Here is a 16,056-nt window from a genome sequence, read left to right as displayed (position 1 = left end):
TCGGCTCTTTCAGCTTTTCTATTCCCAAAACCTGTACATTTACTTCTATTTTATTAAGAGCTGATTCAGATATTAGATCGCAGAATGGCCAGGAAGGACAAAATGTTAATGAGGTTTTTCAAATCCAGTCAGACAAAAAGACTTAAGGATTTGCTTTTTTTAAATTATTATTTTTAGCCCTTTATGAAGCGAAGTAAGGCAATGATTCACACATGAGCAGGGCTTATGGCTTCATGATCAGCAAAGATTGTTCATGGAAATATAATAATACGTGCCGGGGAGGGGGAGGACTGAATGGAGGTACATTCTCCCATTAATTGATTATCTCGGACGGTCTCAAAAAAGGGGGTATCACAGTATTACATGAGTTGCTCATACTAGTTTACGTACAGAAACCCCTCCGCGGGTTAGGGGGAAGAATTTACCCGATGCTCCCCAGCATGTCGTAAGAGGCGACTAACGATTCTGTTTCTCCTTTTACCCTTGTTAAGTGTTTCTTGTATAGAATATAGTCAATGTTTGTAAAGATTTTAGTCAAGCAGTATGTAAGAAATGTTAAGTCCTTTGTACTGGAAACTTGCATTCTCCCAGTAAGGTCATATATTGTACTACGTTGCAAGCCCCTGGAGCAATTTTTTGATTAGTGCTTTTGTGAACAAGAAACAATTAACAAGTGGCTCTATCCCATCTCCCCCCCCCCCCCCCCCTTTCCCCGTCGCGATATAACCTTCGTGGTTGAAAACGACATTAAACACCAAATAAAGAAAAGAAAGAACGTACAGAAACACTCCGGCTGCTTAGTGAAAGGTAAATGCAGCTTCCCCAAGCAAGGGAGTACAATCTTGAAGTTTCTCCGTTCGACCCTTTGGGTCTTCGCCGCAAAGCGTCCTAAATGGCATGTTTGCACATGGCCCTAGAAAAAGAGTGTTGGTTTGTGCTGTGTTTGTTTCCTAATTTGTAACCGTAGAGGGTGCGGCGTACTGAAAGGACACATTTCTTCCTCTTCGAGTGTTTTCACAAACTGAACTGAGATGGGCTGCGAAATAACAGACCACTGTGAACAGGTATACTCTTCCCAGCTGCGTAACATCGAAAGGGGTTAAACAGGCAACAATGACACAACAGAATACATGTACTGTGAACAGAACCTGCGTTTTTTTGGCTCCGTAACATAGAAGGGGTTACAAATCGACAAAAAGAAACACACACACACAAACGCCCCTGTAAACCTGCTCTTTTCAGCTGCACAAGCACTGACAGGATTAAAAACAAACAAGTCACGTGAAGCGATATATATATAAAGACATTTAGTCAAGATCAACACTACAAACCAATCATCGCCGAGACTACATTCAGATAGTATCGGCTAACCAAGACCGAGACGGGTCACGCTCGCCGCCGCGAAGAACGCGTCCGTATGGTATGGTACTTACTAAGTTACTGAACCTATTTCCTTTCATTCTGAATCTGAGCATATTTTTAGAGTAAACATGACATATCTATATATTTTCTAATTCAGGAGAAGACGAGGAATACAATGAAATCAATTTTAAATCTGTTTGCAAAAAATCGACTTGAATGACAACTTTAATGAGCAAACTCATTAATTAATTGGTAAGCCTCCAAGGTTGAAAAATGAGAGCGCGACAGCGCCTCAACTTTCACAAAAAGCTGGATATGACGTCATCAAAGACATTTATCGAACAAAAGGTCTGAGGATATCATACCCAGGAACTTTCTGTGAGGGGTGGACGTGAATGTATAAATATAATATATATATATATGGCAGAGAGAGAGAGAGAGAGAGAGAGAGAGAGAGAGAGAGAGAGAGAGAGAGAGAGAGAGAGAGAGAGAGAGAGAGAGAGAGAGAGAGAGAGAGAGAGAGAGAGAGAGAGAGAGAGAGAGAGAGAGAGAGAGAGAGAGAGAGAGAGAGTATGGAAAGCCGTTTGGCTAATAACCAATACACGTGTAAGAAATAATTTATACACGTGTAAGAAATCAAATCGTAGAGCTGACTGTAGTTTCGTACTCAATCAAAAGTTACAAACTACCGCTAAAAGTCTGCAACGCACGGTGCAAGATTCTCAACAGTTCCGACTTTAAGTTAATGACTAAATGGACCCGAATTTATCTATCTTTCTTGAATGAATTATTTCTTACACGTGTATCAATCATTTCTTACACGTGTATTGGTTATGAGCCAAACGGCTTTCCATAAGAGAGAGGTGAGCACGGGTGTGAGTTTCGTCTTGATAGAGCAGCAATACATGTCAGTGATGTTTGTACTGCTTGGTGAATTCTTGATTGGTATCGACCACAAGAGCTGCCTTCCACATTCCCAATCCCCTCCACTAAACTATGGCATGTGCTTGCCCACTTCAAAAGTTCTCTTTGAAGTAAATTACTAATTAGTATTAGTAATGTGCTATCATCACCGAATGAGCTAGTGGTTTTAAAGAAATTAATTCATCAACAAACTCAAATTCTGCACATGAAGCAGTTAGGTTGTAAATGTTTGGTACGTGCCCAAGGTGAGTGACGCAAAAGCATGGTCAGATACCCGAAAGGGACTCGGAAGGGCTGAATCGTTAACAAATTACAGGGGAAGGACTGTGCATGTGCCTTTAATCTAAGACCACCTCCTCCCTGGGGATTGCCTCTATCACCTCTTCTCACTTCTCCTGCATCACCATCACCTGTTCAGAACATGTCCAGTCTGAAAATAGAGCTAGGGCTAATCACCACCGGCCACTCTTCTCTGTCTGCTCTGAGATCGAGAGGGACCCCTGCCAGGTAGATGCACCTGACAGGTAACTTAATGAAGGCCAGCGGATCACTTTCTGCCTCACTGCCACTGCAGATTGAGCTGTCATTATATCTGTGAGCCATCTGGCACGTCTAGACCAAACACTTGTGGGTGCAGGGGAGGCGCACCTGCCACAAGACGTAATGACTGCCATCTGGGTTACAGGGATACTGTTGAGAGAGTGAGACCGAGAGAGAGAGAGAGAGCGAACAGAGAGAGAGAGAGAGAGAGAGAGAGAGAGAGAGAGAGAGAGAGAGAGAACCTCAGTGGCTCAATAAAGCAGAGATTGAAAGAGAGATAGAGACAGAGAGCACGGTTTCACCTTATTGACCAGTGGCTCAATAAGGCAGATATTGAGAGAGAAAGAGAGAGAGAGAGAGAGAGAGAGAGAGAGAGAGAGAGAGAGAGAGAGAGAGAGAGAGAGAGAGAGAGAGAGAGAGAGAGAGAGACTCAGAGAGGAGTGGGGACGCAACTTTGCCTAAGAGGACCTCTACAAATAGTGAAATACATTGCACTTGATACTGGACATGGTGACTGTCTCTTGTGTTTCAGTTACACAGGTACCTTCGACTCAGGTACTTGAAGTTACAGAGATGGAGAGAGAAGGACATACATGTATATATATTGGAGTAAGCGTGAGCAAAGTACCACTACATATTATCTAATACTGGGTAGGAATGGCTACGTTCTGAGTTAGAGAGATCATTTGTTTGAGTGTTTATCCCTGAGGTGAGATAACATTTCTAACGAAACGACATCGATCTTGGAGTTTTAAAAGGACAGCCACATTGCACCTCATTATTATTGGGTAGGATGGTGCCTTCTCAGTTACACACATATAATTACATGTATACATGTGAGGCAAGACCTCTGATGAAAGGACACCTTTGAGTTTGAGTAAAGGACAGACACAGTGCATCTGCAGTGTTTCATTTACTAGTGCGCACTGCGCTATTGGCGCATTAAATATGAGAATGTCCCTTCAGTGCGTCAAAGGACGCATTGAGATTACGTACCACTGCGCCACCAAATGTACACTTTACATCAGATTACACTCACACACATACAGAGATAACACGACATCGCGGCTAATTCTCAGATGGCATCATATATTGCATTTTAGGTCATAAGCGCCTACAGGCCTCGTTTGTGCGTCTTGCCTTCGACTATGTCTCATCGGAATTTGGTTGAGGGGGACAATTGTCCCATTGCCTTTTTCTCCCAGGCTAAACCCTGCATCTGACAGTGACATTGGTTAGGATGACTCATTGACTGCCTTCTGAATTACTCATTTTTGGCTGTCTTACAAGCGGGGTTCCACTGTAGTGGCACTGTGTAAGCATAAGATAAGAACTGCCTTCTGACTCCGAGTCACAGGGGTACCTGTGATCCCTCTGATGAACATTCCCCTGTGTCTGAGTAAAAGACAGATTTTGATGTTTTTTCTATATATTTTAACCAAAATGTTTCCCCCGTCATGAAACTGAAAAGGCAACTGTATTGAAATTTGAAGGAATACTGCTGGATTGTTACACTTACAGACATTCTTTGGTGACATGTACCACTCTCGCGGCCAATAAATTGTCCCATTCTGTGGTTGTATGTACCACTCTCGCGGCCAATAAATTGTCCCATTCTGTGGTTGCATACAATTGAAGTTTTTTCTTCATTCGTCAAAATCGACAAATCTTTCTACACTACTTGTCATAAAAAAAATATACAGATGCGTTTGAGGGCAGATCTTTCTGATGAGGCTGTTGATTGTAAAACCAAGTATATGATCGGAAAGGCCATTGATTCCCCTACCTTGTTCAGAAAACAGATTGAGTTTACATGACGTAGTGTTGATACAGTGGAACCCACAACACAGACACCCCCCAAAATGAAATTCGCAAAATCAAGGTTCGCGCGATAAAATCGACAACAAAATCAGAACTAAATCGAAACATGTTTAGCATGTCATTAGATTTAGACAGTTAACAATCACATCTGCACCAAGTCAGTTTTGTTCACATAGGTAAATATCTAATTCCGACCGATTTTTGGGGTACCTATTTATCCGACCGATTTTCCCAGTCACATCAATGACGATGTGGGCACGTCACCACGACAGAAGGAATGCCATTCATACTCGGGCCAGTCATGAACCGGTTGATGACGCGACTTTACAGACCAATCGTTTTGTCAAGAGAGTTGATTTGTGTCATCGGCTCCGCGGCGCGAAAATTTGCCTTGTGTCGTCTGCTTCGCCAAAGCACCCGCAGAGCGAAACTGCAACTTTGTAGCGAAAAAGTACGTCATACGTGGTCACAAAACTTGATGAACAGAGGTCTGTTTGATTGAAATGGATGTTACCAAGTGTTTTTGGAAGTGTATTTTGATAGTTCGGACTAAGTCTTCTGGCACTTTTTAATCAAAAAGGAGAAAATCTTATCGGTCGGATTTAGATACCCAGTTTTTGAGTGGGTATCTAAATCCGACCACCTCGCAGAGAATGCAAAACGCTGTACAAAATCCCATTAAAATCATTGATTGTCTACGTTTATGTCTTGAAAAATCGTATGAACACGGGAAGGTATCAGATTGTGTATTTATAATGTCCAGTGAATCTTGTTTTGATCAAGTAAAAGCCGCAACCACTCCTTACACTTCATGACAGGTGCGCGCACTCTTGTCTTGCTAAACTGATGAATCGACTCCAACATCGCAAATGCGTGGATGGGTGCTTGTCAGTGTTTGCGAGCATGTAAGCCTCATGCACGGTAAGCTTAATAGTAATTAATAGAGTGTTTCACTCACTGAAAGTCACGAAGTTGTGTGATCGGGTGTGTAGGCCTACCACACGATCAAAACAAGAGAAACATTACGTTCACTGTCAATGTCATTTAGTTCCGAGTAGATTTCGGTCGGATTTAGATACTCCCCGGTCGGATTCAGGTTCCCACACCTACCTCCAATGTTTACTGACAAACGCTTCTTTAATAACGGAAAGCAACGACACAGGCACCCATTTAGAACACGAATTGCGTACAAAAAAACGCCGGTCTTACCAGACAAGACATATTTGCTAAACTTTACGACTTAGAGCCTTGAGAATAAAACAATGATCTCAATCGGTCGGAATTAGATACCCTTATCCTATCTTGTCTAACATGGACGCTAAGGCATGCTGAGCGGTGTAGGTGTCAAAATAATAATTCAAACTAAAGGATCATGTTGAGAGATGAATTTCCTCCACAACTGTCATTACCTCATTACCTGGTTCAAAATTGTTCTTTTTGTACAATTTTTGTAGCGTGTCGAAGCGACATGTTCGCCTGCAATCACGACTCGCTTAGTTTAATTGACCCTGTAGTGTATATATTATAAACAGTTAACCCTTACACTGGTGCAATTGTGTAACACATGTTACATAGTAACATAGCCACTGGTGAATTAACAGAGAGAAAAATAAAGAAAAACGGACATAGGATTTTTCCACCCATGGGAGGTAATCAGAACCGACCAAACAGACTGCGCCAGTAGCGCGACATATGTCGTGACAACCAGGTGACAGTATAGCTAAAGTAGCGCGACATATGTCACGACAACCAGCTTAATCAAGGGTTAACACAGTTGATGAAAATGTAAAAAAGAAAACGATTAAATAATAGACACTAATCGTACAGCCAGTAAGATATCCTCCACGAATCTATATTTCTTTTTGATGTACCTTATCTGGTTCATATTTTACGACAATTTGATATGACGAAAACTCACATGCAAGTGTGGACGCGAATGAGTTGCATTTCTTTCGCCACCTACTGTACATCGTGTTTGTAAAAAAAAAAATAACGTTAATCGCCGTGAGAATTGCCAAGAAATGGTACTTCCTCGTCCCACTTGCAACAGGGGACTGATTAGAGGTATTTTGAGTAAACTTTATGAATTAGCCTACTACTACTACTAGTACTACTACTAGCCTACTTATTTCATTTTCAAACATCTTCAAATTAATTGAAAACAAACCTTAAGTTTGCGGATTTACAGTTACACAAATAAATTCACCCTTCTTCTTCTTCTTCCATTCTGAATAACCAAATTTTATCCATTGCGCAAGTTACTGCAACCTTCATCAACAATCTCCATGCAAATGAATGGCAATCTGGAGATCTCCACTAGTGTAGTAGTGTGACAGAGACACAGAGATAGAGGAGCGGTAGCCGGTATGAACATCTGTTTAGCGGCGTTTAAGTTACCACCTTTAAAACATGCGATCGGCTAAAATAAGAAGCTATTATTACTCACATATGACTTAAACGTCCTTTCCTTTGGATTTACGTCCAGTACTCTGGAAAAGAAAACTTCTGTCGCTATTTCAAACGACCACAAAGCCGTTCCTGCACATTAATTTTCCCTCTAAACCGGAAGCTACACGAACGATTTCTAGACGTCTTAAATCCGGATTCCAAAGAAAAGCAGCGAAGGTGACTTGTAACACAATCCTGTTGTTGATCAAACATTGTTTTCTTTTTTACCTGTACCGTTTTGAATTAACACATACATTCGTCTGTGGTAGAGTTTTATTTTTCAAGTGACATTTAACGACAACTTGCTTTACCTGAACTTAAACAAACTTTATTTGGAAGTTTTGTACAGATAGACGGTATTTTGACCGCCATCACAGGAAGTTGTTTACCATAGAAACACACACTTTTCTGTGAGTAAATTATACATTTGGGCGTGCCTCACGCAACAATTGAAGCGGAATTGGAGTGACAGCTGCACTTGTATTCTAAAGCAATAATGTTTATCTTTGTTTTAACTGGAATTTGCTTCATGCTGTAAGCAGAGACGCGTATGAAAACATGTATTCATGTCCCTGCAGGATTTTGTTCTTCTTCTTCTTCTTCTTCTTCCATTTTAACGCCCAGGGTCAACATTCTGACTATTAGTGGCGCATTGAGACTTAATGCCGTGTGAGATGGATTATGTGCCAAGAAATGGAGCATAGCAGCTGATAGCATATATAGCACGGAAAAAAGGGTGTTTTATTTCAATCAGCATAAATGGATGCTGATCGAATTAAAACAGCCGTTTTCAGTCAATTACGTCGGCTCCGAACAGTGACACCCCACAGACTGCGACACTAACATAGATTGTTTTAAAATTTAATTAAAAAAAGTCAATGCGAAGAGAAATGTTAGCAGAGAGAATTTAAGTGTGCACACATGCATTTAGGCTTAGCCATGTGTGGACATTTGTTACATGCACCTTTGAACTCATTTTAGAAATGGTGTCAATGTATATCTGTCTCACATATAATTGGGGAAAAAAAATAGGTGTGGTTAAAGGTACTGAACTTGTCAAATCCATGTGCACGGAGCCCCTGGGGCTTTTAGTCATACCTCAGGCAGCTATCCGTTAGAAGAACTACCAAGTTTCATTGACTTGCACCCAAAGAGTCAAGAACTGCGATTTTTTTACGAATTAATTTTGTACTCGGACCCGGCTGGTCTTGACCTATTTTTGGATCTAAATTTAGATCAGGTAGATCACCACATCATGCACAAAAAGACACGTCACTAGCAAACTATGTCAGACGTCATCATGAGTTTGTGTAAAACAAAATGGAGGCCGGAATCACTCAGTTGAATCCAACTCCACGTAATAACTAGGTTAATTTATACACTCGCGTGATCAAGAAACTATCAAGCTTCACAGATGTCGTCGTTGGGTAGTTTTGGGTTTGTTTTACTACCATAGGAGGATTTTTGAACTGTAAATGCACTCAGCTGCAACAAAAACGCAAAATGAAGGCTGTGAGCTGCACTGTGCCTTTAAGGTAACATAGCCAAAAAAAATAGGGTAGGAAGGTAGGCAATCACTTTTTTCTTTTTTTTAACTTTTTTTTCTAATGTGTACAAATTAAACCTACTTGACAGGGAAATAAGTGTGCGACTCGAGCGCTTTCGCTTTCATTGCGTTTTCTGCACTGGTTTTTTAATTTTTTTTTAATTTGTTTTTTTTCTATTTTTTTTTTTTGGACAAATGTAATAAAAAGTTATAGGGTCGGCCCCTAAAAATAGGGTAGGTCGGGTTACCGTAACCACACTTATTTATTTTTTTTAGGCCTTGGCAAAATTCATGCTTGTTTAGTTGGAACATATGTAGCCACAACACTCTTATCTACAGGTGAAATAGCTATTTTTGATTGTGCTGATTTTTATAAGATGCTCCTTTTTGCCATAACCAAAAGATTCATTTCTTTCTTTAGTTAGTTGTTCCCATGCAGTGAACCCTCACGGGCGAGGGCTGATTTATAAAAAAGCTGCAATCGCTCATATCATTTTCCTAGTAATTAAAACATAATACTATCTTATCTTATCATATCTTTACTTGTGAACATGTAGACAGTGTGTATTTTTTAAGATTTGGGAGGGGGCCAGAGGGAAGGGGTGGATAGGGGGTAATGAAAGGGTGGAGAGGGGATGTGGGAATGGGGTTGGGTCTCATACTTCTAGAACAAACTCTTTTATATTGTGTAAAATATCATCATCTTTGCCCACATCGTTACCTTCATTGATGGGCAAGAGTTTCAGGGGTTATGTTTGTTTATTTGATTTGATTGGTGTTTGTGTGTGTGTGTGTGTTTGTGTGTGTGTGTTTGTGTGTGTTTGTTTACTGTTTTTGTAGTTGTTTATTTTGCTTTTAATAGCCCTCTGGAGAAGAGAACCGTGTGGAATTTGTCTGCGTTTTTTTTCATCCTGCTTTCCTTTGTCGCGCACAGACAATGGACCAGCCAAGCACATGTCCCTATCCAGGATTCGACAAATCAGGAGACTACTACACTCCAAGAAGAGCGCCACGAGTCCGGCCAGAAGCTGAGGAATTTGCAAGCAAAAACGCAGGCTCCATCAATTTATTCAGTGATGAGAAAAACAAGCATATTGTCACTGGACCTCCCCCCTCGCCTCGTTGTTTGACCAACGAGGCCAAACAGAATTACCAGAAAGGTCGCAAGGGTCAAGTGTCAGGTCTCCTGGGAGGGGGAGGACCAATGCCAGCCGTAGACAAAGCTCCTGCTCCACGGTTAGTGTCTGTCTCACTGTCTCACTGTCTCACCGAGTGTCTGTGTCTGTCTGCGTCCGCTCTAATCCTGACATTAGGTATGAGATTTTCTCATTGAACAAAATCCAAATATTATTCTTGAGATTCCGAGAATGTATGATTTTGCATCATTTTTTAAAAAAGAATTCCGTAGGCCTCACTTTCAAGACTTTATTGATTTCAGGTTCTTTTGCCTGCAAATTGATTATGCAAAAATGGGCACAGTGGCATAGTGGATAAGACATGGGCCCTCTAATCAGAAGGTCGTGAGTTCAAATCTTGACCGCGGCTGCCTGGTGGGTTAAGGGTGGAGATTTTTACGATCTCCAAGGTCAACTTTCGTGCAGGCCTGTTGGTGCCTTATCCCCCTTCATGTGTATACACAAGCACAAGACCAAGTGCGCTCGGAAAAGGTCTTGTAATCCATGTCTGAATTCTGTGGGTTATAGAACCACAAAAGTACCCAGCATGCTTCCCCCGAAATTGCCTGAATGCCTGAATGGCGGCGAAAAAACGTCATATGCATAAAAATCTACTTGTGCTAAAACATGAGTGAACATGGGAGTTTCAGCCCATAAACAAAGAAGAAGAAGAATTTTACGTAACGCCTGTTACCCACTTTTTGGTTTAAGGCCTAAAAAAAAAATAGGTGTGGTTACGGTAACCCGACCTACCCTATTTTTGGGGGCCGACCCTATAACTTTTTATTACATATTTGTCACAAAAATACACAAAAAAACAAGTAAACGAGTGCAGAAAACGCAATGAAAGCGAAAGCGCCCGAGTCGCACACTTATTTCCCTGTCAAGTAGGTTTAATTTGTACACATTAGAAAAAAAAAGTTTAAAAAAAAAAAAGTGATTGCCTACCTTCCTACCCTATTTTTTTTGGCTATGTTACCGTAACCACACCTATTATTTTTTTTGGCTATGTTACCGTAACCACACCTATTATTTTTTTTGGCTATGTTACCGTAACCACACCTATTATTTTGTTGGGCTATGTTACCGTAACCACACCTATTATTGTTTTGGGCTATGTTACCGTAACCACACCTATTATTTTTTTTTGGCCTTATGCTGCTTTGCTTTTGCTTTTTGTTTTCCTTTGTATTTGTTGTCCCGAAGAAGCCTCCACAGGCAAACATTTGACTCTGTCTTTGTCTGTGCTGTCCTTGTGTTGGCGACTACTGATTTCTTTTGTTTTTTGGCTTACGTAAGTGTAGCCTATGCGATCGTAACTTTGTCTGTCTGTGCATTTGTGCGTGTGTGTGTGTGTTTGTTTGTGCGTGTGTATGTCTGTGGTAGAAACTTTAACATTTCGTCATTTGAAGACATCACATTATGACTTAAGAGGGTTAGACGTCACGCGGGCCGAGACTAGTTGGCAGTCGTGTCCCTGTAAGTAGGCTACATGCAGACAGACAGATCTAGATCTAGTGTCTCGCTTTCTTGCAGTGTCACCTATGCTTACTGTGTGTGTGTGTGTGTGTATGTGTGACAGAGTGATTGAGTTTGTGTTACTGTTTGTCGATTTCTTACGTGAGCCTTGAAGGCTTCGCCTCTTGTTTAACTTTGCTGTTTAGATATTAATTATGTGCATTATTTTCACCAGAGTAAAGCCAGAGGCCCAGGACATTGCCGAACATCACAAGGGAAGCGGCATGATGGGCCTCATCGCCAACGACTCTCGCCGACCTCAGTCTGCTAGGTCAGCGCCAAGGGTCAAGGTCGAGGCTTCTGAAAACGCTGAGTTGGGTCGCGGAGACCGAATGAACTGCCTGATGCATGATGCAAAGAAATTGCCCGACACGCCCAAACCTATGCCCAGAGTCCGACCCGAGGCGGAAGGGACGGCGGGTCTTGGTCAAGGCAGTCAGATGGCCAAAGTCATGTTCAAGTAAGTGTTCCTGACAGAGTGTACTCACTCCAATGGTACCTGCGATGTGTGGCCCCTCCGATGAGAGGACACCTCCCTTAAAAGGACACCTTCTGGCATCCCTTTGTCTATTAGCTTTACAAAAGTGTGCCTGTCATGACACTAGCTTGGCCACCTGCAATGTAGGGACAATTGTGGCTGGTCCCAAGGGTGTCCTTTCATCGCTGGGACCACTAATTACAGTAATATAAAACAAGTCGCGTAAGGCAAAATTAATACATTTAGTCAAGCTGTGGAACTCACAGAATGAAACTGAACGCACTGCATTTTTTCACAATGACCGTAGTCCGCCGCTAGTACAAAAGGCAGTGAAAGTGACGAGCCTGTTTAGCGCGGTAGCGGTTGCACTGTGATGCATAGCACGCTTTACTGTACCTCTCTTCGTTTTAACTTTCTGAGCGTGTTTTTAATCCAAACATATCCTATCTATATGTTTTTGGAATCAGGAACCGACAAGGAATAAGATTTCTTCTTCTTCTTCTACGTTCCCGGCCAAGGAATAAGATGAATTTGTTTAAAATTAAATTTCCGAAATCGTTTTAAAAACAAATTCAAGGAATAAGATGAATTTGTTTTTAAAACGATTTCGGAAATTTAATTTTAATCATAATTTTTATATTTTTAATTTTCAGAGCTTGTTTTTAATCCGAATATAACATATTTATATGTTTTTGGAATCAGAACATGATAAAGAATAAAATAAAAGTAATTTTGGATCATTTTATAAAAAAATAATTTTAATTACAATTTTCAGATTTTTAATGACCAAAGTCATTATTTAATTTTTAAGCCTCCATGCTGAAATGCAATACCGAAGTCCGGCCTTCGTCGAAGATTGCTTGGCCAAAATTTCAATCAATTTGATTGAAAAATGAAGGTGTGACAGTGCCGCCTCAACTTTTACAAAAAGCCGGATATGACGTCATAAAAGACATTTATCGAAAAAAAGAAAAAAACGTCTGGGGATATCATACCCAGGAACTCTCATGTAAAATTTCATAAAGATCGGTCCAGTAGTTTACTCTGAATCGCTCTACACACACACACGCACAGACAGACAGACACACACACACACACACACACACACACATACACCACGACCCTCGTCTCGATTCCCCCTCTATGTTAAAACATTTAGTCAAAACTTGACTAAATGTAAAAAGGCGGGGATGTAGCTCAGTCGGTAGCGCGCTGGATTTGTATCCAGTTGGTCGCTGTCAGCGTGAGTTCGTCCCCACGTTCGGCGAGAGATTTATTTCTCAGAGTCAACTTTGTGTGCAGACTCTCCTCGGTGTCCGAACACCCCCGTGTGTACACGCAAGCACAAGACCAAGTGCGCACGAAAAAGATCCTGTAATCCATGTCAGAGTTAGGTGGGTTATAGAAACACGAAAAATACCCAGCATGCTTCCTCCGAAAACGGCATATGGCTGCCTAAATGGCGGAGTAAAAAACGGTCATACACGTAAAATTCCACTCGTGCAAAAAAACACACGAGTGTACGTGGGAGTTTCAGCCCACGAACGCAGAAGAAGTAATATAAAAACGTTTAAGTGAGTGATCCTGGCAATGAGTTTTATTGTTGTTTGTTTACTGTGTTTTTGTTGTTGTGCTTTTAAGTTTAAATAGCCCTTGTGGAATTGTCCTTCTTGTTCCCCCTCATTCTGCTATCCTTTGTCACAGACAATGAGTTTACTCCCTTATTAGAGAAATACAAAAATGTTTATAAGTTAGTTTAATTGGTAGAATGGTAACCCCAGACTGACATAAATCTGTGAACATTGAGGAATGAAAGGGAAAGAAGGAGTCTTGAAATAGAGGTATATTTACTGAGGTTGTGAACAGAAATCGGAGGCTAGTACGTAAAGAGCGAGGTATTAGTTTTTATTTATTTATATGGGAGATTTATATAGCACTTGACGTTCTCTAAGCGCTTTACATATTAATTTCTGCCGTGTGAGATGGATATTTTTACACAATATATCACGCATTCACATCGGCCAGTAAATCTCAAGCCATTACAGTGAATATTATATGAGATAAGATAATGTTTTATTTAGGAGGGAACAACACATAGAGAGAGAGAGAGAGAGAGAGAGAGAGAGAGAGAGAGAGAGAGAGAGAGAGAGAGAGAGAGAGAGAGAGACTCAGAGAACTATTATCATGTCTTTGGGGGAATCCTGAGTTAAAGTTGTAATTTCAGTAAGTTTGGAGTGTAGAAATGGTCAGCTAAAGCTACAGTGCAGGAGCTAAAAAGAAACAAAGGGTGTGATGATATTTAAAGATAATGCTCATACTTTCACGTATTGAACAACAGCCATTGTAACGTAAACAGAATGCAATGACAGTAACAGTAACATAAATGATCAAAAGATAAGTTTCCCACTTTCAGGCACAGAACAACAGTTAAGTAAAAATAAATGTCTAGAGACAGTGCTAACATGTTCAGGTATTGAACAATGGACATGATTTGGGCCTGGAGAACTGATCAATATCTAATATCAGAGACATACATACATCTATCTATGTCTCTGCTAATATCTAAAGATAACTTTCACACTTTCAGGTATGGAACAACACCTTCTTTGTACTGATATCTAAAGATGATAACTTTCACACTGCCAGGTATGGAACAACGCCGCGTTCAACCCGAGGAGTCCCCCGCGTCAAGCAGGAAGCGTCAGAGAATGCAACTCTGGACCAAGGCGGCCGCATGCAGAACTTGTTCACCAACTACGGGCACCAGCCGCAGTCTGCACGACCGGCGCCCAAGGTCAGGGACGGCTGGAACAACGCTGAGCTGGATCAGGGGGGACGACTCTCTCGCTTGATGCACGAAGGTGACAAAATGCGTGGGGACGCCAAACCCCAGATCCGAGCGTCGTCGGCTTCTGGTCGTCTCCTAACGAAGAAAGGGAAAGGCAGCAGCATTAGTCAGATTTTCTCCCAGAATTCCAAGTGGCAGATGGTTGCCACAGTGGGTGTCAGACAGGGGAAGGCTTATTGATGACCTTGGCTTGTATGTTGTGTGTTTGTGTCTGTGTCGGTAGAATGAGAGGGTTGGGGTGTGTGGGAGTTTGGGGGTTAGAGGGAGAGAGAGTATTTTTCTTGTGCACTTTTCTGTGTCGGTGGAGTAAGACAGGTGGGGGAGAGGGGGGTGTGGGGGGGGGGGGAAGCATTTTGTTTACCTTTGTGTGTGTGTGTGCTGGTTGAGAGGGGAGAGAAAGAGAGAGAGAGTTTTTTGTGTGTGGTGGTTGAGAGGGAAGAGAAAGGGAGAGAGTTTTTTGTGTGTGGTGGTTGAGAGGGAAGAGAAAGGGAGAGAGTTTTTTGTGTGTGGTGGTTGAGAGGGGAGAGAAAGAGAGAGAGTTTTTTGTGTGTGGTGGTTGAGAGGGGAGAGAAAGAGAGAGAGAGTTTTTTGTGTGTGGTGGTTGAGAGGGGAGAGAAAGAGAGAGTTTTTTGTGTGTGGTGGTTGAGAGGGAAGAGAAAGAGAGAGAGTTTTTTGTGTGTGGTGGTTGAGAGGGGAGAGAAAGAGAGAGAGTTTTTTGTGTGTGGTGGTTGAGAGGGAAGAGAAAGGGAGAGAGTTTTTTGTGTGTGGTGGTTGAGAGGGAAGAGAAAGGGAGAGAGTTTTTTGTGTGTGGTGGTTGAGAGGGGAGAGAAAGAGAGAGAGATTTTTGTGTGTGGTGGTTGAGAGGGAAGAGAAAGGGAGAGAGTTTTTTGTGTGTGGTGGCTGAGAGGGAAGAGAAAGGGAGAGAGTTTTTTGTGTGTGGTGGTTGAGAGGGGAGAGAAAGAGAGAGAGTTTTTTGTGTGTGGTGGTTGAGAGGGAAGAGAAAGGGAGAGAGTTTTTTGTGTGTGGTGGTTGAGAGGGGAGAGAAAGAGAGTTTTTGTGTGTGTGTGCTGGTTGAGAGGGGAGAGAAAGAGAGAGAGAGTTTTTGTGTGTGTGTGCTGGTTGAGAGGGGAGAGAAAGAGAGAAAGAGAGTTTTTTGTGTGTGTGTGCTGGTTGAGAGGGGAGAGAAAGAGAAAGAGAGTTTTTTGTGTGTGGTGGTTGAGAGGGGAGAGAAAGAGAGAGAGTTTTTTGTGTGTGGTGGTTGAGAGGGGAGAGAAAGAGAGAGTTTTTTGTGTGTGGTGGTTGAGAGGGAAGAGAAAGGGAGAGAGTTGTTTGTGTGTGGTGGTTGAGAGGGGAGAGAAAGAGAGAGAGTTTTTTGTGTGTGGTGGTTGAGAGGGGA

At 41.8% G+C, this 16,056-nt stretch overlaps 2 protein-coding genes across 2 annotated transcripts in view; one reads left to right on the top strand and one right to left on the bottom strand.

The window, feature by feature from the left end:
* The window catches only part of LOC138945996 (uncharacterized), a 57,633-nt gene extending 50,421 nt beyond the window's left edge, over positions 1-7,212 (bottom strand). The window contains exon 1 of the mRNA XM_070317533.1: positions 7,094-7,212. The gene's annotated coding sequence lies outside the window, so the exon portion shown is untranslated. The remainder of the gene's footprint in view (positions 1-7,093) is intronic.
* Positions 7,213-7,447: 235 nt separating this feature from the next.
* Positions 7,448-14,945, top strand: LOC138945997 (uncharacterized). The gene is made up of 4 exons (XM_070317535.1): positions 7,448-7,505; positions 9,576-9,877; positions 11,510-11,794; positions 14,459-14,945. Exons 2-4 carry the CDS (start codon positions 9,579-9,581, stop codon positions 14,838-14,840), a joined length of 966 nt encoding a protein of 321 aa, XP_070173636.1. The 5' UTR covers positions 7,448-7,505; positions 9,576-9,578; the 3' UTR covers positions 14,841-14,945.
* Positions 14,946-16,056: the final 1,111 nt, after the last annotated feature.

This window comes from Littorina saxatilis, linkage group LG13 (genome assembly GCF_037325665.1).
Source record: "Littorina saxatilis isolate snail1 linkage group LG13, US_GU_Lsax_2.0, whole genome shotgun sequence".
Taxonomy (NCBI): Eukaryota; Metazoa; Mollusca; class Gastropoda; order Littorinimorpha; family Littorinidae; genus Littorina; species Littorina saxatilis.
This window is presented reverse-complemented; position numbering and strand designations above follow the sequence as displayed.

Coding starts and splice junctions, on each gene's coding strand:
- LOC138945997 (XM_070317535.1), top strand. CDS start 9,579: ATGGACCAGCCAAGCACATGTCCCTATCCAGGATTCGACAAATCAGGA. Junction 9,878..11,509: donor GACAAAGCTCCTGCTCCACG/GTTAGTGTCTGT, acceptor TATTTTCACCAG/AGTAAAGCCAGAGGCCCAGG. Junction 11,795..14,458: donor ATGGCCAAAGTCATGTTCAA/GTAAGTGTTCCT, acceptor TCACACTGCCAG/GTATGGAACAACGCCGCGTT.